General features: G+C 45.8%; 1 protein-coding gene across 7 annotated transcripts in view; it reads right to left on the minus strand.

Annotated features, from left to right (window-relative positions):
* Window positions 1-27,382, minus strand: part of COL4A4 (collagen type IV alpha 4 chain) — a 141,688-nt gene that overhangs the window by 86,737 nt on the left and 27,569 nt on the right. For all 7 annotated transcript variants that reach the window (XR_014830542.1, XR_014830541.1, XR_014830540.1 and 4 more), the window contains 5 exons: window positions 10,186-10,320; window positions 8,745-8,789; window positions 7,916-8,032; window positions 4,299-4,367; window positions 83-118 (listed from right to left, as the gene is read on the minus strand). Coding sequence is in view for 4 of the 7 variants with exons in the window: in XM_021075271.2 (XP_020930930.2) it covers window positions 83-118; window positions 4,299-4,367; window positions 7,916-8,032; window positions 8,745-8,789; window positions 10,186-10,320 (402 nt within the window). In the remaining 3 variants the exon portion in view is untranslated. The remainder of the gene's footprint in view (window positions 1-82; window positions 119-4,298; window positions 4,368-7,915; window positions 8,033-8,744; window positions 8,790-10,185; window positions 10,321-27,382) is intronic.

Consider the following 27,382-nt stretch of genomic DNA (forward strand, 5'->3'; position numbering starts at 1 on the left):
GTCCTGCTGAGATGCAAACTAGTGGGGACCATAGGCTATTTGAGGAGCAAAGAGAAACACGTGGCCTGCCCAGGAGACTTACTGGTAAGCCGGGAGGTCCAGGGTCCCCTCTGTCGCCCTGCAATAGTATCAATACATTGCATTAGGGGAGCTACATCACTTCCCTAAAACACACAAGACAGAGAAGTAGAAACACACACAGGAGTTGGGCTATCTGTGCAGTTTGTTCAGTTGTGCAGGGTTGAAAAGACAGCAGTGGAAGGACTCTAGGGAGGGGCGTTTTTGTCTCTATTCTTAAGCCCTGAATTCTACTACTACTCACCCGAAACCAAGGAACGATTGCTGGAATCATGAAGACATGGGATCAAAATAAGATTTCATCTTTCTGTTTAACACGTTCTAGGAAGCTCCTGTTGTGGTGCAGCGGAAACGAATCCAACTAGTATCCATGAGGATGCAAGTTCAATCCCTGGCCTCGCTCAGTGGGTTAAGGATCTGGTGTTGCCATGAGCTTCAGTGTAGGTCCAAGATGTGGCTTGGATCCCACGTTGCTGTGGCTGTGGTGTAGGCCAGCGGCTGCAGCTCTGAGTGGACTCCTGGCCTGGGAACTTCCATAGGCTGCACATGAGGCCCTAAAAAAGCCAAAAGAAAAAGTTCTAAATTCTCCAGCCAGTGGTCCCAGTTCATCAGTTTAACTGGCTCTCCTCTGACTGCCAAACCTTGTCTCCCTTAATAGACATCTTGTGATCACCCTGGAGTGGATGGAGAGGGAATTCGTGTAGAAATTCTCTCACCCTGGCCTCTGGGCATACCTGCCACTGTGGGACTCTGCTCTGAGACTCTCCCTACTTTAAAGGACCGGGAGGTGTAGACTATTGAATACAGCCTCCTTTTTTTTCAAAATGTATTTACATATGATAAAACTTAACATGTTAGGCTTTTTTTCCCCTGCATTTTAGGGTCGCACCTGCAGCATATGGAAGTTCCCAGGCTGGAGTCAAATCGGAGCTACAACTACCACCCCAGGCCACAGCCACAGCAATGTGGGATCCAAGCCACATCTGTGACCTACACCACGGCTCATGGCAACGCCGGATCCTTAACCCACTAAGCAAGGCCAGGGATCGAACCCACATCCTCATGGATACTAGTCGGGTTCGTAACCTGGCTGAGCCACAATGGGAACTCCCCATCTTAACCATTTTTTTGGTCTTTTTTTGTCTTCTCAGGGCCACACTTAAGGCATGTGGAGGTTCCCAGGCTAGGGAACCTAATTGGAGCCTACAGCTGCCAGCCTACGCCACAGCCAGAGCAATGCAGGATCCGAGCTGCAGCTGAGACCTACACCACGGCTCATGGCAACGCCGGATCCTTAACCCACTGAGCAAGGCCAGGGATCGAACCTGAAACTTCATGGTTCCTGATCGGATTCATTTCCGATGCGCCCTGAGGGGAACGTCCCATCTTAACCATTTTGAAGCGTATGTGTATGCGGCCTGAAATTTCTTCACCATGTGGTGAAACCATCTCCACCTTCCTTTTTCCTTTCCTCAAAACTTTTTCCTTTCCTAGGCGGAAACTCTATCTATTCAACACCAACCCCCAGCCCCTCCCCCAGCCCCTGGCCAGCACCATTCTACTTTCTGTCTCTAGGAACTTGACTCCTAGGAACCTCATCTAAGTGGAATCACACTTTTTTGGTCCTTTTGTAACCGGCTTATTTCATTTAGCATAATGACCTCAGGATTCATCCGTGCTGTGGTGTGTGGCGGAATTCCCTCACTTTTTAAGACTGAACAACACTGTGTCATATGCGCACACCCCAGGCTGTCTGTCCGTTCCTCAGTGGGGAGATAGGTGGGGTCCCTCCACCTTTGGGCTATTGTGAATATGCTCCTGTGCACACGGGTGTACAAAGATCTGTTTGAGTTCCTGCTTTCTTTTGGGGGTGTATATGTCTAGAAGTGGAATTGCTGGGTCATAGGGTAATTCTACATTTAATTTTTTGAGAAATCACCCTACCTTTTCCACAGCAATGCACAAGGGTTCCAACTTTTCTACATGATTACTATCACTTGTTATTGTCTGATTCTTTTTTTTTTTTTTTTTTTTTTTTGTCTTTTTGCCATTTCTTGGGCCGCTCCTGTGGCATATGGAGGTTCCCAGACTAGGGGTCTAATCGGAGCCATAGCCACCAGCCTACACCAGAGCCACAGCAACTCGGGATCCGAGCCGCATCTGCAACCTACACCACAGCTCACAGCAACTCCGGATCCTTAACCCACTGAGCAAGGCCGGAGATCGAACCTATTGTCTGGTTCTTCTAACAGCAACCATCCGAATGGGTGCGAAGTGAATAGAAGCTCTTAAAACCCTTGTTTCTTCCAGGTTACGGATCTGCAGGCCACTTTTATTAGGGATTAGCTGTTTCTCTTTAAGATGCAAAATTCTCTGTCTCCATCCCTCCTTCTGTCTCACTTGTTCCTTCTTGGACAGTTATCGAAACTACTCACCATAACTAACATCGGATCGTATCGTAGTTTGCAATATGCAGCAAAAGAAATCACTATGACAGATCATCAGCACCGAGAGGAAAGCAGGATAGGTATTGTTTTAAGTTTCTTTCACAACTAAGGAAAATGAGGCTCAGAGAGGTTCAAGGGGTTGCCTGAAGTCACAGTAGCAGGGGGAGGTCACGTGACTCCTTCCAGGACATCGAACTGGTCCCTAGACTGACCATGCTTTTGATGCTATGTTTATTAATACATCATTTAAGCTGTAAACAAAAGCATCGTACTTGTTGTCTGACAAGTAAAAAGAGGCACAGAGGCTGCAAACAAATACTGTGAGCTCCTTAAGGGATCAATCACTATTCAGTGTGCCCACTCCGGGTGGCATGGAACTTGGGGTCTGAGTCCTAAGTCCTAAGCAACCTAGGCCTACTGTTTAATTATTGTAGAATAGCCCTCCTTGGGAGAAATGACCACTTCTTGAAAATGTACTGTATCTCTCCCCATTTTTTTTTTTTTTTTTTGTCTTTTTGTCTTTTCTAGGGCCGCTCCTGCAGCATATGGAGGTTCCCAGGCTAGGGGTCTAATCAGAGCTGTAGCCACCAGCCTACACCACAGCCACAGCAACTTGGGATCCGAGCCGTGTCTGCGACCTACACCACAGCTCACAGCAACGCCGGATCCTTAACCCCCTGAGCAAGGCCAGGGATCAAACCTGCAACCTCATGGTTCCTAGTCGGGTTCGTTAACCACTGCGCCACGACGGGAACTCCTGTATCTCTCCCTTTGAATTATCATATTATCTCCTTCTGATTATCTGTGGCTACTCAGAGAGATGTGGTCACTGAAGAGTTTATTTCTGAATATCTGGATATCATTCTCTACTAAAAACAAAAAATCATTCAACTTGCTAAGGAGAGTGTAATTAGATGTCTTTAATTTTCAAGTTCAATAGTGGTGATTTCTAGCATGCTGAATAATTTAAGTATTAATATCACAATATTTTAACCACAAATAAATCCATGGTTCTCACCTGGGAGTAGTGTCTTCCCCCAGGAGACATTTGGTGATGTCTGGAGACAGCGTCTGGGTGTGTGGGGGGCTGGTGATGGTGGGTGTTAATGGCATGTAATGCGGAGAGGCCAGGGAAACTGACCAGCATCTTACAATGCACAGGCCAGGCTCCACAACAAATGATTAGCTGGCCTAAAATGTCAGTAGTGCCCAAGGCTGAGAACCCCTGAAATAAATGCAGTCATTGCACCTCTGTAAGAATCATTGGGAGGTGGTGGAATTTTATAGCCTGTGATGCTGAAGCTCAGGGCCCTCCCACAAGAGCTCTGGGCCATTTCGGAGGGTCTTAGGTAATGATCAAAATCAGCATTCTCAGGAGTTTCTGCTGTGGCTCAGCAGTAATGAACCCATTTAGTATCCAAGAGGATGCCGGTTTGATTCCTAGCCTCACTCAATGGGTTAAGGATCCGGCATTGCTGTGAGCTGTGGCGTGGGTGCAGCGTAGGTCACAGACATAGCTCAGATCCCTCATTGCTGTGGCTGTGGTGTAGGCTGGCAGTTGCAGCCCTGATTCGACCCCTAGCCTGGGAACTTCTTCAGCATGCTGCACTACAGCCCTGAAAAGCAAAAACAAAAAAACAACCCCCCCCCCCCCGAAACCCAGCATCCTCAGAGACATTTCAAAGGAAATCTCAAGCCAAGGTTTTTTTCTGCATGGATTTACATATATGGGGAAGAAAAATGTTTTAAACCCATCCTGATCATAAAACTTACCTGAATACCTTTAATGGCACCAAAAATGAACACCGAATTTCCTTTTTCTCCTTTTTCCCCAGGAAGGCCCTGAAAATAAAATAGTCACTTAAAATGGGAAAAAAAGCATATTACTATTTCAGTGTTTTCTTTTCCAAATGAAATTTTACTCGCCAATAAAATTACCATTATGATTATATTTCATTAGCGGAGATTTCTTTGTTCTCATTATTTTTATCATCCTAGGGCTCTCATATGTATTTGTTCAATATTTGGTTAAACTCTATTAAGGACTCTCCTAAAACAGAATGTCTACAAATATATACTTATAAGACACATAACATATATACTTACAATGTGTAATAATATATAATATACATTTATATATAAAATATATTGATTTATTTAAACATTTACTAACTATTCAGCAGGAAAACTGCATTTTTCCTTGCACCAGAATGCACATAATACTGGGATTATTCTTGTAAATAAGCAATTCTGCAACAGTTAATAATTTATACCTTAAAAGTAGCAAAAAAGTTATTTTCTACATTTCAGTATCTGTACTCAGAACAGAGCCTAGGTAGCCTTTGTAAGATTAACTTTTAAAAAACATAAAACCTTCTTTAGACTTACTTTGTTTGTTTAATTTCTGGGGAGTATAGCTGACCTATTAGAAGTTTTTATATGTCACTCCAAGTTTGTTAGAGTATTTTTAAAAAGTGAATGAAATACCTCCCTGTATTTTCTCCCTAAAGTTTTTCTACTTAAGGTGCTGCTTAATATCTTAATACATTTTAACTTGGTTACCTCATAAACATTCTACCACCTTTGGAATTCCTGTTGTGGCTCAGCAGAAATGAATCCCACTAGTGTCCATGAGAAGGCAGGTTCGATCCCTGGCCTCGCTCAGTGTGTTGAGGATCCAGAGTGGCCGTGAGCTGTGGAGTCCGTCGCAGACATGGCTTGGGTCCTGCATTGCTGTGGCTCTGGTGTAGGCTGGCGGCAACAGCTCCGATTAGACCCCTAGCCTGGGAACCTCCATACACCGCAGGTGTGGCCCTAAAAAGATAGGAGAAAAAATTCTACCATCTTCATATATCAAGTTCTACGAAGGACACGCAGATTTCAAAGTTAATACCTCTCAGGAGAGTAAGTGACTTTGCTTCCTATGGGCGGTACTCGACGGTTTTGTGATAAATTACATCAATAGTTTCCTTGAGAAATCAGATTTGCTTACTCAGGCAATTCTTCCTTCGCACATTTTCAATATGTGCGAGTTTCAGGTCCACAAATAAGTCATATCACATCAGTCCTCCAACAAACTGGTTCAAATGTCACCTACCACTGGGCATTAACTTAGTCACTGCATAAAGGACATACATCCATTACTAGCCTGCTGGTCCACAGATCACTACAAAAGTCACATGAGATTCACAATCACTGACTGATCACATCACTCCTTTCCAAGGCTGTCAGTGATGGGTCACTGCCACCTGTTAGTTCACACACAGACATCGAAGTGTGTAGCTGTGTCTCCCCGTGATAAACCCAAATAACACTGGATAAAAACAAATCACTGAAAGAGGACTGGCCAACCAAGATGAAAATGAAGTGAGGACGTGAAAAATGATTATACTGGAAATGAAATTCAAATAGAAAGTAAGTGGCACTATGGAAGAAATAGGTACTGTGGGACTGTGGTCTCTGCTGTCATGCAAGCCACAGGCACTTAATGAAGACACACTTACCAACAAAAAAGAAGGACTGTGACAAAAGGGATGAAGCCGTGCCAGAGAAAGTGAAACCCTAACCCTAACCCTAACCCTTAGAGATATTTCATAACATGGGAAGCAGGTCCAAACTTAGAAAAGGGCATGGCATCACCAAAGCACAGAAAACACTCTTGCTTCATGTCTTGAGTTATGCAACCAGGTGACGTCAAGCACAGTTCAGACAGACTATCTCGCTACGTTTTTACAAAGACACAAAATGCTTTATTTCTCAATGTTTCTAATGTTTTAGGTGACAATATACTAAATAAATATTGGTTTTAAAAAATCTTCTCTATGTACTAGCCGTGGTTTGAATATCTTGAAGGTCATGAACAATAGTAATTTTCCCATCGGATGCTAAGGCTGCTTTGTGCACATTCTCAAGCTCCTGGGCAAAGTGAGGACTGTCTACATGTGAAACAGGTCAAGGGAAAGAAAATTGCTTTGCAAAGAGACCTTTATGACAAACTTCAGTACCGTGGTCAGTGCCACATGCCCTCTTAAAGCCAAAATCAGGAACCCTGCTCTCATGAAACTTCATGGATGCTCAGTGGGATGAAGCGGGACTGAATCTGAAGATCTTAAGGAAGGTATGTTCACCAGGCTGTACTTGAGCCTGCAAGTGGCTGCGTTTGAAAGCAGGGTGGTTGAGAAGCTTAACAGTGGACGTTGCTTGCTTACTTGGTACCACTAGAAAAAGCGTCAATGTGGACATTCAGATCATTAACACTAGGATCTGGAGCAAAAGGAAAAGTCCTAGGAGAAAGCAAAATGCTTGTGATGGAGACTAAAAAGCATTTTAGAAGGAATCTTGGGTAATGATATTTAATTAATGACGTGGAAAGGCTGAAGAGTATCACAGAAAATTAATGTTGAAAGGCCAAATCATCTCCATTCTTTATTTGAGAAGAAGGAAAAGAGAGAAAAAGGTGATATGTTAGAGGGAAAAGTAGTTCTTGCTGAAGTTCCGTTTAAATGCAAGTCCAAAGTTTTGAAGGGGAAAAAGAAGCCAGGAGCAGTAAAGTTTTCTCAAGTGCTGGATGTTGTCGCCTGTTTCTGAACCTCCATTCCAAACCCCTTCCATTTTTCTTTCTGCACTACCAGGGACTGGGCCAGAGGAGTGGCGGTGGGGGGAGGGTGTAGATAGCTAAAAACTACATTTCCCAGGTCACTCTGCAGCTGGACGTGCGTAGGTTCCTTCCGGGAGATGTACTTATAAGATCGGGAAGGCAGCAATGAGGAAGACATCCTTTTCTGGTACTATCGATGCTGCCAAGCAGGAAGATAGAAACTTGAGTGTTTGCTGGTGTCTTGACATGATGAAAGGGCAGTGGTTGAGGTATGCAAGCAGCTTCTGGCTTCTGAGTCTCAGTTAAGTGGGAGCCCTTCACACCAGTAGCCTTGTAGTGACCCCAGAGTTTCAATCTTCCAGCCATTACGAGAACTACCAAATTCCTTGTATTCAATCCCTTTCTGCACAAAACACCTAGAGGGGTTTATGCGTCTGCACTGAACCCTGTCTGATACACAACCTAAGTTTTGAGAACTGGGGTCCTGGCTCCCTCTCCCTACTGTCCACTCTCTGTACAGCCGGCAGGAACATCCTGCTAGAACATCAGTCACATCACACCACTTCCATCTTTAAAATCATCCAGTGCCTTCCCATGGCACGGAAAAGAAAACCCCAAGGCCTCGTGTCTTCTAGATCCTGCCCAACCGTGTCCTCAACCTCCAGCCACCCCCATTTGTTCACCAGGCTTCCGGCACGCTTGTAATAACTGTTTCATGAACCCATCAAGTCTGTTCCCGCTGGAGAACCTTTGCACCTAAGAGTCCCACTAGGGTGAGCTGAAGCTGTCTTACTGGGGGGCCTTCTAGGCCAGGAGCTCCTCTTTCTCCTGGAAAGCCTGGGTCACCTCTTGAGCCATTGTAGCCATCTATGCCAGGTCTGCCTCTGGATCCAGGAGGCCCTGGGTGCCCCTACAGGAAACAAAATCATAGGTGAAGCATTTTTTGCAAGAATTCCCATGACAAAAAGTTATGCAGTATGGATCCCTGTATTATGGCCATTGTGACTCACATGTTTAATTTTGGGAAATTTCCTCCCCTGCTCACAAGTACTATGTAGCATAGCAAAAATAAATACATTTAGTTAATATACCCCAATTTAAATTAATTTCGTTTGGAGTATTTGGGGAGATTTGGGAGGAAATGGTCCTTGAAAGATTTACAAAGACTCTAATGACTTATCAAGCCTCTAAAATGCCTTTCCTTTCTTTCACTTGGTTTTCATATTAGAAATGAGAGTTTTAAGCCCACTCCCACTATTAGGACTCACCAGCAAACAAAAACTTTCATAATGAGTATACACGTATTTCTAAAACACTGTACTTGACCCGACAAGTATATTTCACTCTAATCCATTTAAAAACCTTGCTGTTCAAGTAAAGTGTTTTGGTCAGAGTTATTACACAAAACTTGCAAGCACCCTTCCATTTACTAAAAGGAGAAAATAAAGTTTACTGTATATGTTACATAAATTATTTAATTTTATTGATGTTAGTTTCAGGTGTACAGCAAAGTGAGTCAGTTATACATATACACATACATATCTTTTGAACACATGATTTTAAGGGCTGTAATGCATGTCTCTCCCCTCTTTAAAAAAAAAAGAAAACTTAAGGATACTTACAGGTATTCCATCCAAACCTGGAAATCCAGGAACACCGGTTGGACCCTAAAATCCCAGAAAATAAAACAAACCTATAAAGATTACTAAATATTAGATTAATGTCCTAGTTTAATTAGTTTACATGGTGACTGACTTAAACACCTTAATAATGAATGACTTGTTTTTTAAAAATAAAAACCCTCAGGGAGTTCCTGTTCTGGCTCAGTAGTTAATGAACCCGACTAATATCCATGAGGACATGGGTTTGAGCCCTGGCCTCGCTCAGTGGGTTAAAGATCCAGCGTTGCTGTGAGCTGTAGTGTAGGTCGCAGATGCAGCTTGGATCTGACTCTGACGTTGCTGTGGCTGTGGTGTAGGCCAGCGGCTACAGCTCCAATTGGACCCCTAGCCTGGGAACCTCCATATGCCTCAGGTGTGGCCCTAAAAAGACAAAAAAAAAAAAAAAAAAAAAACATAATAATAAGAAGAAAAAACTTTGAGCAGTCAGTGTTACCTATTTTTACATTGATGAGCTCAAACGCCAACATTTATAACTCAACCTTTTGAGCTTTTCTTTCCATACTTAGGAAGCCAACTTGGCAAAATCAGTTCAAAGAATACATTCAATACCATATAAACTGGAAATTCACCTTCTCAGAATCGATTTACCCTAGAGACACTCTTAAATGTAAACACAGGTAATTTACAGGACTGTTTCTGCACACTTGCACTACACCAAATTGGAATAAATTCTCAAATTCTCATCAACAGGGAATAAATTATAGCTTTATCTGTGTGATGGAATACTATACAGTGTTTTTGAAAAGATAAGTTCAATTTACATAAATTGATATAGAACAATCTCTAAGCCATATGGTTGATTAAAAAGGAAAGGCTTGACATGATACATAGAACATTATTTAGATTTTTTTTTTTTTTTTAAGTCACAAAAGACCACAACTCCTCACTGGGTACTCACGGATTTAAGGGCTTAGAATAAATCAGAAAGGCACGCTCCTCTGGAAAGGGGTTGGGAGTGAGGGCTGTTTATGGAAGAGGTGTTGAGATTTAATCTATTATAAGGTGCAAATATATATACTATTTGAGATTTTAGAAAGTCTAGCGTAGTAATGCTGGTGAGTGGTTAATATGAATCTTTTACTTAAGAAGAAGCTTACCTGGAGTTCCCATCGTGGCTCAGTGGTTAACGAACCTGACTAGTATCCATGAGGACACGGGTTCGATCCCTGGCCTCACTCAGTGGGTTAAGGATCTGGTGTTGCCATGAGCTGTGGTGTGGGTCACAGATGCGGCTCAGATCCCATATTGCTGTGACCGTGGCGTCGGCTGGTAGCTGCAGCTCCAATTTGACCCCTAGCCTGGGAACTTCCATATGCCGCGGTGCAGCCCTAAAATTAAAAAGACAAATAAATAAATAAATGCAGAAAAGGAAGACGCTTACCTTATCACCTTTGTCACCTGCTGCTCCAGGAAGGCCACTGTCACCTCTCATCCCTTTCTCTCCTGGAAGTCCAGTGGGTCCTGGTGGTCCCAGGGGTCCAATAGGACCCTGTGGCCCTGGTGGTCCTGGTTGACCCTAAGAAGAAGGATTAAAAAGGTGAAGGGTGGATGATTCCTCAGTAATGCTTTCTAACACCAATATACGGTCACTTGGGTTTACTCAAGACTGGAAAATTAAAGATGGAACAAACTCTGATAACAGAAGCACAAATGACCAGTTAATTATTGTTAAAAAGAAAAAGTTGCCTTTTCTAATCTGAATCAAAGCTGTACAATAAATTTGAATTACTGCATGTACACACATCTATAAACTGATTACAGCTCTCTTACTAGGTTCATTCTGTCCCCGACACTTATAAATCTTGGGCTATTTAGTGAAAGAAGGAATTTTTAAAAATCAAAGTCTCCTGGAGTTCCTGTTGTGGCTCAGCAGTAATGAACCCAGCTAGGATCCATGAGGACACGGGTTTGATCCCTGGCCTCACTCAGCCGGTTGGGGATCCAGCATGACCGTGAGCTGTGGTGTAGGTAGCAGACGTGGCTTGGATCCCGCGTCACTGTGGCTGCGGCATAGGCTAGCAGCTGCAGCTCCAATTTGACCCCTAGCCTGGGGACTTCCATATGCCACAGGTTCGCCCCTAAACACACACACACACACACACACACACACACACATGCATATACACACACACACACCGAAGTCTCCTTACTATTATGTTTGTGACACAAATTGAGTGAGGAAAACCTGCCAGATCTTTGACTTATTTCAAAAGACAATGGATTTATCTACACTTCTAGGGGAAACCATGTCTTTTTAGCTGCTTTTATCAAATATCTTATTCATAGTTTGGAAGCATGTTCTCCATGCCACATTATTTTTATGCAATCCCACTTTCTCTCCATGAATAAAAAGGTTACCTCTTATTTTATTTTATTTTTTTGGCTGCACCTACAGCATGTGGAAGTTCCCTGCCAGAGTTCACACTCTCGACACAGCAGTGACAACACCAGATCCTTAAGCCACTGCCACCCCGGAACTCTGGACACCTCTTATTTTAGGTGAAGAAATTCCATGAGCTTAGTTCTCCCCCTAAGTCCACAGTGGGAACACCTCTGGCACCAAGATGAGGGACTCCCTGTCCCCTCCAAGCCTGTTCTCCGTTGCACTGATGCAATGAATGACTCTTCAGTCATGACAGAGCATCTTATAGTTCTTTCTCCTCTGAAGGAGGGAACGGCTGGCCTCAGAGGGGCATACTCCCCTGGCCCCCACGATGTGGCTCCCTCCTCTGCCCCAGGCCCCCTTCTCTCTCTCCACAATCCCTACATCCATGGTTCCTTCCAGGACTGAAATTTTAAATGCTGTGGGATCCTAATATCCCCATTTCTATGTCTCAGCATCAGCTTCTCGAACTGCCGGTGATCATACATAGCTTCCCTCTCAACAGATCCTTGAAAACAATGGTACCTCCAGCTTAAAAAAAAAAAAATCCCAAACTCTTGGAGTTGCTGTCGTGGCGCAGTGGCTAACGAACCCGACTAGGAACCATGAGGTTGCGGGTTCGATCCCTGGCCTTGCTCAGGGGGCTAAGGATCCGGCGTTGCCGTGAGCTGTGGTGTAGGTCGCAGACGCGGCTCGGATCCCGTGTTGCTGTGGCTGTGGTGTAGGCTGGTAGCTACAGCTCTGATTAGACCTCTAGCCTGGGAATCTCTATATGCCGTGGGAGCAGCCCTAGAAAAGGCAAAAAGAGAAAAAAAAAAAATCCCAAACTCTTGATTTTGCCCCAAATCTGATCCTCCAGCCAGAGGATCAGAAAAGGCAAAAAGAGAAAAAAAAAAAATCCCAAACTCTTGATTTTACCCCAAATCTGATCCTCCAGCCATCTTCCCTCTTGACCCAGAATCCAGGCCCGGAACCCTGGAAATCACCCTTGACCTTCCTCTTTCTGCCAACCTGCATTTAACCATGATCAGTTCCGAGCATCTCACTGCCAGCATAGATCTGAAACTTCCCACCTTGCTGTCTGCCTGGCTGTGAAGACACTGGTGCAGACCAGCAGCAGTGAGGCCGCTGCTCCAGGCTCCTAAATGGCTCTCCAGCTCTCTCTTACCCTCCTAGCATCTCTCCAAGTGACCTTAAAGCAGCAGTCAGATCACAGTAAGGCCCTGCTTTTTAAGCTCTCCTTGTCTTCCTGCTGCATGTAGAATAAACCTTGCAATCGTCCCCTTCCAGGCCCTGCGGGGAGAGACTCCAGATTCCCTTGCATCCCATGCTGTACTGTGCCTGCCCCCCAGTATGCCCCAGCCATGCTGCTCTTCTCTGCCCTAGGGCCCTGGTGCAAACGTTCCCTCTGGATGGCTCTTTCCTTAGACCTGCATGGAGCCTGGTCATTAAAGAGTGAGGTCGGGGAGTTCCTGTCGGGCTCAGTGGTTAACGAATCCGACTAGGAACCATGAGGTTGTGGGTTCGATCCCTGGCCTCGCTCAGTGGGTTAGTGATCTGGCAACACTGTGAGCTGTGGTGTAGGTTGCAGATCTGGCTCAGATGCTGCATTGCTGTGGCTGTGCTGTAGGCCGGCGGCTATAGCTCCGAGTCGACCCCTAGCCTGGGAACCTCCGTATGCTGCGGGTGCAGCCCTAGAAAAGACCAAAAAAAAAAAAAAAAAAAAAGAGCAAGGTCCGTCTCTCTGGGCTGATAGAGCACATCCTTGGGAGGCTCATGAGGAGGAAACAGAATGATCGTGTCCAGGCTCTGCAGTCAACACCTGCCTGTGAAACCCAGGCCCACACTTACTAGCTGTGTGACCTTGGGGATCTTTCTTAAGCCCTCTGTTCCTCAGCTTCTTAATTTTTTTATTTTATGTCAGAGTTCCCACTGTGGTTCAGTGGTAGTGAACCCCAACCAGTATCCATGGAGACTTGGGTTGGATCCCTGGCCTTGCTCCTTGGATTAAGGATCCCTGTGCATTGTGGTGTAGGTTGCAGGTGCAGCTCAGATCCTGAGTGGCTCTGGCTGTGGCATCGGCCAGCAGCTCCAATTCGACCCCTAGCCTGGGAACTTCCATGTGCCACAGACATGGCCCTAAAAAGGTGAGGGGGGCAAAAATAAATAAATAAATAAACATATGTCATGTGATACCACTTGCAGAGAAACAAATAGGCATTTTCTCTAAATACATGTTTATGCATGAATATTTCTAGAAGGATATACAAGGAATGGCAAGTTGTCATGTGCCAGGAGTGAGAAACCAAAGCCAGGGCAATGATACATTCTGTTGCATGAGCATCTTATCACGAGCACACGCGTCATTTACAATAAAGTTTAATTACTATTTCTCTTTCATCAAGTCACTGACTTGAGAAACATCAATAAGCTTTCACATTTGCCTAACTTTTATTTTTATTTATTTATTTTATTTATTTATTTATTTTTCCCACTGTACAGCAAGGGGGTCAGGTTATCCTTACATGTATACATTGCAATTACAGTTTTTCCCCCACCCTTTCTTCTGTTGCAACATGAGTATCTAGACATAGTTCTCAATGACATTTGCCTAACTTTTATGCATCAAAATTGTATTTTATTTGTACTTTCCCTTCTCTTCAGGCTTTTTCATCATCATTATAATAGTTACTATTTCTTGAGTAGCCATAAAGATACTAAAGTTTAGAATACCCAAAGAATATTAAATGTATAAACATGTGTCACAAAAAAGACAATAATGCAATATAAAATATAATCACCCAGGCACAAGCCACTTGGGGACACATTGAGGGCATATCAATTTACTCTAGATTATTGCACAATTTCTAAACTACCATCTAAAAGCAAGAAAAAATAATGACTTCAGCTGACCTTTTCTGCTTGTGTTAATTAATCTCACTTGGTTTAGATTCATAACCACTGGTTAAAAGCTCCCATTTCCCCTCAATATAAGCCTCAAGAAATAACTGCTTTTTCATCAAGTTTGGAAATTTTCTTTTTGTCTTATACACAATCTCCGCAAAACTCTGAAATTATCTTTAGCAATCGCTGTACTTTTGCAATAATGTATTATTTTAAAAGAGCACGTTTGAACAGAAAATAAAACAGCATGTTTGAAACGTAAAGGGCAACAGAAAGGAAAACCAATAAAGCTATAAACTTTAACGTGTTTTGTTTCAAACACCTTGGGTCCAAGGAGCTGACGGAACTCTGGGGAGGAAACAAAAAGGAGTGAAAATATTCAGCTTGGTGGCAGGAATGATAAAACTCCACGCAGTATGGAGAGGTGTCCCAATTTGAGCAAGTGCCATTGAAAACACTCAAACATAAATAACTCTGGGGTGGCTGTTTGCATTATTAAATTCTTTGCCCCTCCCTACCCCTGGCCTGTCAGGCTGACATTGTGGCTATTTCTGAACAAGCTCTGTTCTTTTTTTTTTGGTCTTTTTTTTAGGGCTGCACCTGCAGCATATGGAAGTTCCCAGGCTAGGGGTCAAATAGGAGCTACAGCTGCCAGCCTACACTACAGCCACGGCAACGTCAGATCCTTAACCCACTGAGCGGGGCCGGGGATTGAACCCGAGTCCTCATGGATACTAGCTGGGTTCATTACCAATAAGCCATGATGGGAACTCCTGAACGAGCTCTGTTCTTGTACAGACTTCAGTGCCCTGTCCCTCAAGTGTGCCTTCCCCCTGGTTGTGCAAGTCATCTCTCAGTTCCTCCCGTGGGAAGTCTCCCTCACCCCGTACCCTTCAGAATTAGATGCCCCTCCAAGACATCTCCATAATGACACTTTTTGCCTGTATGCCCCCTGTGGGACTTCAAGGTCTCTTCAAGGAGATAGAACTCAAAGTCTCTGGCCAAGACAAGAATTACCAGACCCTTAGCGTCACCCCACCCATATTGTAATGCCCCCTCCCCCATCTTGAGCACCCTGTCCTACCCCTTCCTACCCCTACTAGGTCCTTACCCCATCCCTGTCGGGCTTTATACACCTGCAACCTATACCAGCAAGTGTATCCTAAGGCCCCTCTTTTCCCAACCAGTCAGCTGGTCATCTGGGTTATAAAAATGGGTACAACCATGGACTTGGAGTTGGCTCTCCCTGATCATCAGGAAGTCGTCCTGCTGTGCTAGCAGCATCTCTCATCTCAATAAACTCTTCTTTCTTTCACCTTGCTATGCTGGAAATTTCTTCTTCCAACCCGCGTGCATGGACCACAACACTGCCAACCCCACACTCACCAGACTGTGACCTCCTGGAAGCCAGAGTCTAGGTGCCCGAGGCCCTGATGTAAGAAAGGCAGAGAACAATAAATACTGAACACGATAATGCTCACACCGTACACACTCGACCCAAGAGAAGACTGGAAAGGAGGAAAAGGAGCTGCTTTCTCCCTGAACTCCCATCCCCAGAAGACTGGCTGAGAGCAGGCCAGTTAATGGGGATCTGAGATGTTCCAGTCTGGGGTGAGCAGAGCTGTGGTCCTTAAGCAGCAATGTCACTATGCATTGTTGTCCAACTCCAACACAGGCATCATTCTGTCTTCTGGCCAACAACCACACTACTTTGCAAGTGAAAAACTAACAAAAAGCACTAAAGGGCTACATTTTATGGGGAAGACTGTGGTTTGCTTTATATGCAGTGCCGTTTTGTTTTGTTTTGTTTTGTTCCAATGAATAGGGATTTTACTATAGGATAAGTTTTTGAAAGAAGTCCATTAAACTCTATGTAACAGTATTCAATCTATCAGAAAGCTGCTCACAAAAACTTCCCAATTACCAGTCTTGAAATAGCCATCTTGCATTCACCCAGTTTCTGTAAGTAATTTTTCTACAGGGATATAGAAAATAATTCCACCTTCATTAAATTATTTTATGCAACAGAAGGGATTGGTAAAAGAAAACACTATGTTTACCAGTAAATATTTGAGCTGACTAATCTATCAGGTGATACTAGAATTAACTTCAGGATAAACAGGCTTAAATAACAAGCCCAGAAAAGACATTTCTCTAACTACGGAACCATTAAATAAACACCAAGATTTTGCATCTTTAAAAAAATTTTGTAAAGAAATATTCCATTCCTATCTGTGCACCTTCCACCCAGGGTATGTGATGGATTGCTATAGCAAAAAGAAAAAAAAAAAATGCCCAGGGGAATGGCTGGCTTTCAGATATAAGATACGTGATTTAAAAAATTTTTTTGCTACTATGTGGATGGAATTGTTTTTGCAGTATATGACTTTCAGTGAGAGACGGTGAAGTCAGAAAACAGATTCACTGACTCCAGAAACGACAATCAGCTTGACAGCTGAGGAAGCTCTGGCATGCCACGGGAAGCCACTGGGTCATCGCTTTCCACCCAAAGGCCAGGCCAACACGGTGTCATCAGACCTGTTCTGTGTGCCTCCCCACTGTGGCTACAGTCGCGCTGGGGGCTCGGGCCAGCTGTACAAATAAAGGATGAAGGCCATCCGAGTGGACATGGAATCCCACGCCGGCCTGGCTCTCTGAGGCCAGAACATTCCTTTAGGATTCCCCCGTGTTAATCATCTGTGTCAGGAACAGCTCTTGAGCTGGGCTAAGATCAAATTATTTTTATTTCACAACTTGGTAGATGATCCCAGTAAATAAGAGAGAAAGTATATTTTTAAAACCAAATGTTTTTTTTCCCCTAAATTCTTCAAATCAACCTTTTGGGTTCCCACTCATCTGCTTGCCTCCACAGATCAAACCCTACAGGGAATGACAAAAATCTAAGAAATCCTTTGTTGTTTTAGCGGTGGGGGGGAGGGGAATGGCTACAGGTAGACAACAACAAATGCACGTAGAGTCAAACCTTTTCTGCAACTACCTCTTGGTCTTTCCTAACTAGAGAATCACTGCGAGGAAGTATAAATTAATGAATAAATAAAGGAATCGACACACACACGAATAAGAAGGATGCTTTTATGACACCAGTTACACCAAAACTTCTAAATCATTCTTGGCTTCTTAGGCCATGACTTTGATCATCAAGAATGTCCCAGGGAAGGGGAAGGTATTTTTTTTTTTTTTTTTGTCTTTTTGCTATTTCTTGGGCCGCTCCCGCGGCATATGGAGGTTCCCAGGCTAGGGGTTCAGTTGGAGCTGTAGCCACCGGCCTACGCCAGAGCCACAGCAACGCGGGGTCCGAGCCGCGTCTGCAACCTACACCACAGCTCACGGCAACGCCGGATCGTTAACCCACTGAGCAAGGGCAGGGACCGAACCTGCAACCTCATGGTTCCTAGTCGGATTCGTTAACCACTGCGGCACGACGGGAACTCCAGAAGGTATTTATTTTTTAAGCTTGGTGGTACACTTTTCACAGTGTGCATACCTTACCTCATTTAATCCAACCAGCAATACTGAGAGATGCAGATAAGCATCCCCATGTAAATAAGGAAAGCCTACTAAGATGGTATAACTTAAATTCTCATGCATATTAAGCTTAAGTTTGTACCTGGCTCAGTCAGTTTCTCTCCAAACCTCTTTCTGCCTCAGCCTGGCCCAGCCACCATATGCACGTGGGCTTCCAGGCACAGTTCACTTGTTTTCAGTCTCAGTTTATTTTTAAATTTTATTTTATTTTACTTTATTTCAATTCATTTCATTTCATTTTACGGCCACACTTGTGGCATATAGATGTTCCCAGGCCAGGGACTGAATCTAAGCCAGAGTTGCAACTTACACAGCTAGATCCTTTAACCCTCTGAGCAGGCCTGGGGATCAAATCCACGCCTCCACAGCACCTTAAGCTGCTGCAGCTGCAGACAGTCTTAACCCACTGTGACATGGTGGGAACTCTTATTTTTAAACTTTTAAAAAATTTATCTTGAGGAGTTCCTGTTGTGGCTCAGAGGTAATGAACCCGACTAGCATCCATGAGGATGCAGATTCGATCCCTGGACTTGCTCAATGGGTTAAGGATCTGGCATTGCCGTGAGCTGTGGTGTAGGTCTCAGATGTGGCTCAGATCCCATGTTGCTGTGGCTGTGGTGTAGGCCAGCAGCTGCAGCTCCGATTTGACCCCAGCCTGGGAACCTCCATATGCCACAGGTGCAGTCCAAAAAAGAAAAAAAAAAAAAAATTATCTTGATGTGCTCTATTTTCTCCAACAAAGTTTTTTGGGTTTTGCTTGTTTGTTTTAGGAAATAACAGTATTCAGTATTTGTGGTTCTCAAATCTAATTTTCTAGTCTCACCCTGTATCTGTTTTCTAGAAACTTCTTGAATCTTCTTCCCTGCACATTTACACTCGTCATGTCACAAGCTGAGCTCATCACTCCCAGACCAGCATCCCTGCCTTTCTCTCTCTGACTTGGGAGAGGACAGCTTGGTTTCTTCTTCCATCTAGGCTTCGGCTGACCCTCTGTCCCTCCTCTTCCATGTCCATCCCATAACCGAGCCTATCTCATCTTTCTTTGATGAAATCTCAGATGTCTGTCTTTTTTCCATCCCACTTCGGAGACCCTGGGTCACTGTCTGGCCCTCTCACCTGGGTTACCCCAGCACCAGCCTCTCTTGCTTCTGTATCACCCCTCCCCCACTTCCACATCTGACTGTCAACTGCCCTGCAGTGTTCCCTTTGCTGTGTCATTGTTGTCATCAACACCTGCAATGAGGACAATCTACCTTCCTCCACCCCAGCCACACCTGGTCCCTGCAGGTCCACACCTACACACTCTGCTCCAGTTTCACTTGTGCTTTCTGTGTGCCTGAAGCTCGGATTCAAACTTCTTCCAACCAAAACTCTTACCATGATAACCACGATGATGGTGAAAGCATCACCATTCACTGAGGACTTACTCTATTCATGGGATCCTTACAGCCTTAAAGCAGAAAGTCACCCTGGGAGTTCCCGTGGTGGCGCAGTGGTTAACGAATCCGACTAGGAACCATGAGGTTGCAGGTTTGATCCCTGGCCTCGCTCAGTGGGTTAAGGATCCGGCGTTGCCGTGAGCTGTGGTGTAGGTTGCAGACGCAGCTCGGATCCCGCGTTGCTGTGGCTCTGGTGTAGGCCAGTGGCTATGGCTCCGATTAGACCCCTAGCCTGGGAACCTCTATATGCCACAGGAGCGGCCCAAGAAGATGGCAAAAAGACAAAAAAAAAAAAAAAAAAGAGAGTCTCCCTGTAGCTGCTTTTCGTTCCCAAATGAGGAAGGAGGAAGCCGAGGCTCAGGAAGATGAAGCCAGGGACCCTAGACCACTTGGCTACCATCTGGGGAAGCAGAGTCACCCCTGACTTCAAAGTTGCTGCTTCCTTTTTCTACCCCAGTCCTTATCAATTTCCATCTCACATCCACCCTCAAATAATTAACACCTGTATAGGCTCAGTACCTATTTCTCATTGTTCAGTGCATGCTCTGTTAATTAACATTTACTTGTAGTAATGTCTTCCAGTAAGATTTTTGAGACCTAGGATCCATGTTCATTTTTATTACCACCCAGCATCTTGGCTGCTGCTTTGCTCAGTATAAATTCTAAACGTACGCTCATGGACTTTTATAATTCAAAGTGACAAAGATGCCTTCCGCAGGCTCCCTCCGCCTTTTGAATGCTTGCTTGTAATTCAAACACTGCGCCACTAGGTGACACTATAACATCACTTAAACACAAACGGGCCTTGGCGTGCAGCCTAAATCCTTTGAGTCCTCTATCACTAGGGAAAAAAGTGTTAAAGATCTCAAAGGATTATAAAATAAATAACAACAACAACAACAAAAAACTGTTACTCAAAGAGGGGACCAGACCAAGGGCACTGGACTACAGAGGCGGAGTATTTTCTTATATCTTAAGTTCACCTCACTCAGTGAGAGAAAACTTTGGTCAGTTTCCCCTGGCATGACATTGACTCGAGATTTTCACCTGTTCTTTTATCTTTTTTAATGCACATAAAGTGAATATTATTTATTTTTTCATAAATATAAGCAGGACACGAATGTGGTCTTCCAAACCAGTCAGATAAAATTCATTTGCTAATGTCTTTTCATTTGATTTCTATATCTTTTTTCTTCCAGTTTTATCGAGAGGTCATTGATACAGCACTGCCCAAGCAGAAGATATATAGCGCAATGATTTAACTCCCACACGTCATGAAGTGACACCGCAATAAGCAGAGGGAATATCCACCATCTCATACAGACATTTAAGAAAACGATCAGCTGTTTCCTTAAGAGACAGCCCGGTGCAGTGGAAAGAACACTGCACTGAGAACCAGAAAACATGGCGTTGCCACCGAACAATAAGTAAGGGCACCCCTTGAACTAGATCATTGAGAGTGGTTTTCCCGTTTTTAAAAATGGTGGCTAAGTGGGTAAAGAACCTGACATAGTGGCTGTGAGGATGTGGGTTTGATCCCTGGCCTTGCTCAGTGGGTTAAGGATCCAGTGTTGCCATAAACTGTGGTGTAGGGCACTGACGGCTTGGAGGCTTGGATCTGGCGTGGCTGTGGCTGTGGTGTAGACTGGAAGCTACAGCACTGATTCGACCCCTAGCCTGGGAACGTCCACATGCCGCAGGTGCAGTCAAAAAAAAAGAAGCGAAAATGACAAACTGGTGCAACATCAGCTCAGCGTTATACTCCTGGAACCGAACAGGCAGCACTGAGAGCCCCTGAGTAGCTCGAGTTGAGGGTCTCTCCCCCGCCCCTTCCTTGCTCCAGTTCCTGCCCCTGGCCCTCCCCAGGCTTTTCTCCTGTCTGTGTCTCCCTATGCAGGCTCCTCTTCCTTCCGGGAGAGGGATTCCCCCTGCAGCTCCAAGGGGCCGCCCTGCCCTCTTCTCCCTTTCTCTTGGGCAAATGTGTCCATCTCTGTGGGGTCAAGGGCATCCAACTCTGAGCCCTCCTCTATCTCCCTCCCTGGCCCAGGCCCTCCTCAGAGCTCCAGCCACACACCAACCCCCAAAGCTGGACTCACAACCATTCCTTCAATGGGTCCTTGGCAACAAGGCTCCATCAACACAGCCTCTCACACCACCCCTGGGCGTCCTGGGCACCTCTTATCACCCATCTCCAACCGGGCCACGCGGAGTCTCCCTCCCCTCCCCACCCATCTGCCTCGCAAATATTCCCAACACCCACCCGCTTCCCCCCACATCCACACTCCCCCACTTGCCGAGTCACTGGGGCGACTTCAGTAGCCTCCTGGAGGGTTTTCTCTAGTACTACCCCCGCCCCACCACTATACTCTCCAAAGAGCAGCCAGAAAGATCTTATACATTTAACCTGTTAGTACTCTTAACATCTCTCAAAGCCTTCCTACTTCTCAGAATAACCCACACCTGCTTTTCCAATTGGTCCTGTGCCCCTTCTCCCTCACGCCAATGATCAAACCTTTCTGGCCACCTGTTGGTCCCTCAAACACACCAGCCCATCTCCTTTTCTCATCAGAGCCTGAGTAGGGGCTATTCTTTCTGCTCAAACACCTGCAGTGGCTTCAATAGTGGCCACCAAAAGATATGTCCACTTCCTAACGCCGGAGCCTGTGGCTGTCACCTTAGGTGGCAAAAAATGTGATACACTTAAGGATTTTGACAGGAGGGTTTTTTCCTGCATTATCCAGGTGGGCTCCAAATGCCATTCCCAGTATCCTTAGAAGAGGGACACAGAGGAAGATTTGATACAGACACACAGAAGGGAAGGCGCTGTGAAGACAGAGGCAGAGACGGGCGTGATGTAGCCATGAGCCACGGAACAGCAGCCAGCAGCAGCTGGCAGAGGCTGGGAATGGAGCTCCCCTGTTGCCTATGGAGAGAGTGCAGCAACGGTGACCTCTTCCTGAGTTGTGGGCTTCTGGCCTCTAGAGTTTGTGAGATAATAAATGTCTGTTGTTTCAAGCCCCTGGGTCTGTGGTCACTATAGGAGCCCTGGGATCGAACATGACATGCTTTCCCCAGGCCATCACTAGGGGAGCTCTGATTCTAGCAGGTCCAAGCTCCCCCAGCACCAGGCGCCACACACAGAGCCTCCTGGGTCAAGCCAAGTTAGGGCAAGGTATCCACCTGGAGACAGAGCACGGATCTTCATCTGTTCTTTTTCCTGATGCATCCCAAGCAGCTAGACCTCCCCACACCTGGCACTCCTCAGGTGCCCAGGCACCCAGGAAGGGTGCCCGACGGTGATGGACGGTGGATCTGTCTCTCCTGCTGGGCTCTGAGCGTCAGGCCTCACAACCATTCTCTTTATCCCCTGGGCCTCTCAGCCTGGTCAGATGCCCGGCACGAATGCTCAAAGCTGTTTGCTGAATGAATGGAATGAATGAATGGTTATCTGCTGAATGAACTGTGCCTTCATGTCTGTATGAATGAGGAATGAACAAAACAGCACCTGGAGACACAGCTGTTTCCCTGCGGATTCTTGGCAACTTATTGAACATGGGATTGGAAAAGGAAGACATACTTTTCCTTCCTGAAAAGTTTGTAAGTCAGCATTCTAACTAATTTAGTCCAAGGCTGGGAGTTCCCCTCTTGGCGCAGTGAAAAACAAATCCGACTGAGAACCATGAAGTTGAGGGTTCGATCCCCAGCCTTGCTCACTGGGTTAAGGATCCAGCATTGCCGTGAGCTGTGGCATATGTCGCAGACACGGCTCAGATCTGGTGTTGCTGTGGCTGTGGTGTAGGCCAGCAACTGTAGCTCTGATTGGACCCCTAGCCTGGGAACCTCCATGCACCACAGGTGCAGCCCCAAAAAGCAAAAAAAAAAAAAAAAAAAATTGAGTCTGATGCTACCCTCACCCTAGAGAGGTGGTCTCAGAGTCGCAAACACCACTCCGACCCCCACCCCCACGTTCCTGCGTGGAATATGCCCAGCTTTGAGATGCACCTTATTTCTCACCAACAGCCAGGCTGCCTCCACCGTGGTAATGACCTTGACCCTCTTGAGTTCAGCCTAGTCCCACATTTGCTGAGCTCTGCGCCCGCCCGGCCGCAGTTCACACCAGGACGCAGAGCTCAGCAATCGTCGTTGCTATGGAATTGAGCTCCACCCGGGAGCCTAAGGGCCGGGCCACCAACCACTGGCCATTCAGTGAGGTGGCTGACCAGGGGCAGCTACGCCAAAATCTACCTTCAGACCCAAACTGCAACTAGGATTTCCTGGTGAGGTTTTGGACACTTGGCCTGTTTGGAAACTAGCACAGGCAAATTATGTAATAAAAGGAGCAGGCAAAGATAGGCTGGTTTTCTCGCCTTCTTTCTCCAGCACAAATGCTGGATTAAAGAGATTGTCGGCATTGTGAAAGCCACCTTAATTAACTGGGAATCATTCCTCTTACGAAGACATCAGCTATTAGTGACATTATTAATAGGCCAGATCAGGGAACGTGCATACCCTCCCTCTCCCCAACCTGTTCAGAAATACTTCTTCATGCACGGGTACAAAAGATTGTCTTTTAACTTCTGCAAGTTTTCCATTCTTCAAAAATTAAGGTTAATATTCGTGACGGGGCAACACTTTAACAAGTTACAAGCTGGCAGGTGGTAGGCTGAATTCTACCAGGAAATGCGTTTGATTGAGAGGCACTATCGTTTCCCCAAATGCTAAATTGTGATGCCTTCTGACGACCAATGCTCTCCCCAGATCTCCAAGGTCCCTAAGGATGAGGTCCCTTCCCAGGCTTCCTCAGGTCACCTGCTATCCCCTAAAGGCACCTTGGTCTATGGGCTCAGGCAGGGGTTCATAGATCAGAGAATTCTCCAGGAAAGACACAATGAAGTAGGGATTTGGTTTTTGGAGGAGAAAGACGTGGCAGGAAAAAGAAGAAATGAGGCCCCAAATGCGAAGGGATGGTGACAGACCAAATCGGCCAACTTCTCCATGGTCATTGGAACTTGCTTCCATCTGAGGATCATATAATTGACTCAAGCGAACTTTGGGACATGAAAATAAATGCTCTGAAACATTTATCAGGTCACAGTCACAGAGCGTGCTAGAACACAGCTGTGTGCGTGACAAAGAGGTTGAGTTCTAGAACTTGGTGTGCAAATAATTGAAGAATTTAAAAAAATGTTATCGAGAGTTAAAATTTCCCAAGGAAATTCCTTTTTATCATGGAATGCAAGCTCTCAGGACAAGTGAATGATATTGCAGGCCAAATACTTGTATGGACCTTAGTGATTTTAAAACCCCCACAGGAAAGACTGCTTTTCCTAATGTGTGATTTGGGTTTTTGAACCAAAAAATGAAGACACACCTTGAGTTTGAAGACATTTGACTGCCTATAAAACTACTGAATTATAAAGTTCTATTGACTGAATAGTTACTAGACTCCCTTGAATGGAAAACAATATATAGTTAGAAATATATTTTATTCTGGAAAAAAAAAACTATAAAAAGGGGCTCTCATACCAAGCAGGTTCTGTTACTAAAGCAGAACATACGAGATGCCATCCTAGTCTGTAAAGACATGTAATCTCCCCCGTAAGAAGACATCCATCAAAAACACAGGGATTCTGGGAGTCTCAGAGTCTGGCTCAGTGGGTTAAGAACCCATCGTTGGCTCTGTGAAGATTCAGGTTCGGGTTCGATCCCTGGCCTCCCTCAGTGGGTTAGGGATCCAGCATTGCCACAAGCTGCAGTGTAGCATCGCAGAAGTGGCTCAGAGCCACTGTGGCTGTGGCATAGGCTGGTAGCTGCAGCTTCAATTAGCCCCTTAGCCCCTTAGCCTAGGAACTTCCATTTGCCACTGGTGTGCCCCTAAAAAGAAACATAAAACACAGAGCTTCCTCCTTTGAAACTGATATCCAATGATTTAAGATCCTGCCTATTTCCACCTCATTCATATTCTTAAAAAGAGACTATAATTAGGTTTGGGGAAATGTTAGGCGGAGTCACAAAGGATTTTGGAAGTTGTAGCGGTCAGATGAAGACTCTCACATCACAGAACCATAGGTTAGAGCTGCGAGGGCAGGACCAGCCCCCAGTACAAACCCTTATTTCCCAGTGAGAGTTCTGACCCCCACCTCCAGGATCACATCCTCAGACTCAAGGTCCTTCCAGGAACATTTTCATTTCTGCGGCTCAAGGGCTAATTTCTACCCAAAATTCACAAGAAAATCTGAATTCTGTGCGACACTCCCTAACAGGTGTAAATTTTTTTTTTTTGAGGGGACGGAGGACTCAGGGGACAGACTCCCCACTGATTCTATTCCAGTTTCTCTTGGGTTTGGCAGTCTCCCCACATACATGCTGCAGGTGGCTGGCCCCACCAGCTCAGGCTGGGCAAATCCAGCCCAGGCTGAGGTCTGAATTTTAAGTTATTGATTTATGTGTATAAACTACCTACGAGGGGCCATCTACCGTGACCATCGCAAAGAAATACTGGAGGCTGGGGAAGTGGAAATGACTCCCAGCTCTTAAAAGGGGAGAAACAAAAAGTAGGCAGCATATATTTATAGAGCGCCCTCTATGGGTCAGAAGCCAGAATAGCATTTTACCGCCACCTTTCAGGAGCACGTGCTTACAGTCTAATCAAGAAGGTCAGACACGGAGTTCCCGTTGTGGCTCAGTGGTTAACGAATCCAACCAAAAACCATAAGGTTGCGGGTTCGGTCCCTGACCTTGCTCAGTGGGTTAAGGATCTGGCGTTGCCATGACCTGTGGTGTAGGTGGCAGACGCGGCTTGGAGCCAGCATTGCTGTGGCCCTCCCTGGCATAGGCTGGTGCTACCATCTCTGATTCGACCCCCCTCCATATGCCGCGGGAGCAAAAAGGCCAAAAAAAAAAAAAAAAAAAAAAGAAGAAGAAGGTCAGACACATCCATGCTGAACCCAAACAGAGCTACAGGACGTGGTGCGAGAAGCCTTCAGTAAGGGGCCATCCGCACTGGCTGGGATGGGCAGGAGGGCAGGAAAGATGGAGGCAGAAAAGGATAGAGAAGGCTACACAGATCTGAGCCGTGTCTGACACCTACACCAGAGTTTGAGACAATGCCAGATCCTTAGCCCACTGAGTGAGGCTAGGGATCAAACCCACATCCCATGGATACCAGTGGGTTCTTAACCAGCTGAGCCACAAGGGACACTGCTGTGCTGTATACACTAAAGACAGTGAGCACCCCGCTGGTGCAGCGGGAGATGTGGAAGGGGAGGTAACAGGCATTGATGAGAACACGCGTTGGGGTGAGACTGAGGACCTCTAGTGGTACAGCAGTGAGACTGCACAGGTTGGCCCTGAAGGTGTCCTCCTTGGTTCCCAGGCTTAGATACATCCAAGCTCCACCTCAAACCCCAGCTTCTGTCTCCAGTGGAAACCCTCGCCCAGCCTGGCTCCCCAACACTCGCTGGAGACACAGCAGTTTTGACCTGGGGCGGAACCAACCACTGACTCATTCAACCTTTCCTAGGAACGCCTGGCTGTTCCACTCATGGGCTGTGTTGCCCCAGGCAGAGCCTCAGTCCTCAGAATTCAGTATATTCCTATTTTTATAGGCCACCTTGAGCTGTCACGGCAGCTCTAGAGATGGTGTGTGGGTTGGCTGGCTGTCTCCCAAACTATCTCCCAGTTATGCACAAGCCATGCTCCCAAATTCCCAGCTGGAAAGCTTTACCAGCAACTTACAGCCTTCACAAGGGACCCATCTGTCTTAGGAAGGGCAGAGGTTGATGGGTGTTCTGCACTCAGTTCTTCCCGACCACCCAGAAACAGGGACTCAGACAGCAGGGTGCAGCCCACCCCTCCACGAGCCCTCCTGACCCACAGCGCTGAAGTCTGCGTTCTAGGAGATGCAGGGCACCCTCTGTGCATGCTTGGGATGGCTGAACAGCCCAAGGACACAGGAGGCAAAGCACCCAGGCTGCAAATCTGAGGAAACTCAGGCTTGGGCAGATTCACGTGGCCAATGGGATTCCCCAAAGTTATGACTAAGCTGGTCTTTGAACCCATGTGTAACCCTCTTTTCATTGATCATGGGGGGAGATGCTGGGATGCAGGCAAGATACCCGGGGGTGGTTCCTGCTTCTTCCACATCCTCGCAAGTTATTTAAAACTCTTGGAAATACAAGATTGTTTGTATGGACCAATGGGAATAATAATCCTACTGGCCTCATGGTGCTGCTGTGGGATTAGAGCTGTTTCTCATTTGGCACGACCGGCACTTGAGAATGGATAGTTCTTTGGTGTGGGGCTGC

The sequence above is a fragment of the Sus scrofa genome, chromosome 15, assembly GCF_054392235.1.
Source record: "Sus scrofa isolate SSC_HxYL_T2T_F1_AM1 chromosome 15, Sscrofa_HxYL_maternal_Yorkshire_Landrace_v2.0, whole genome shotgun sequence".
Classification (NCBI taxonomy): Eukaryota; Metazoa; Chordata; class Mammalia; order Artiodactyla; family Suidae; genus Sus; species Sus scrofa.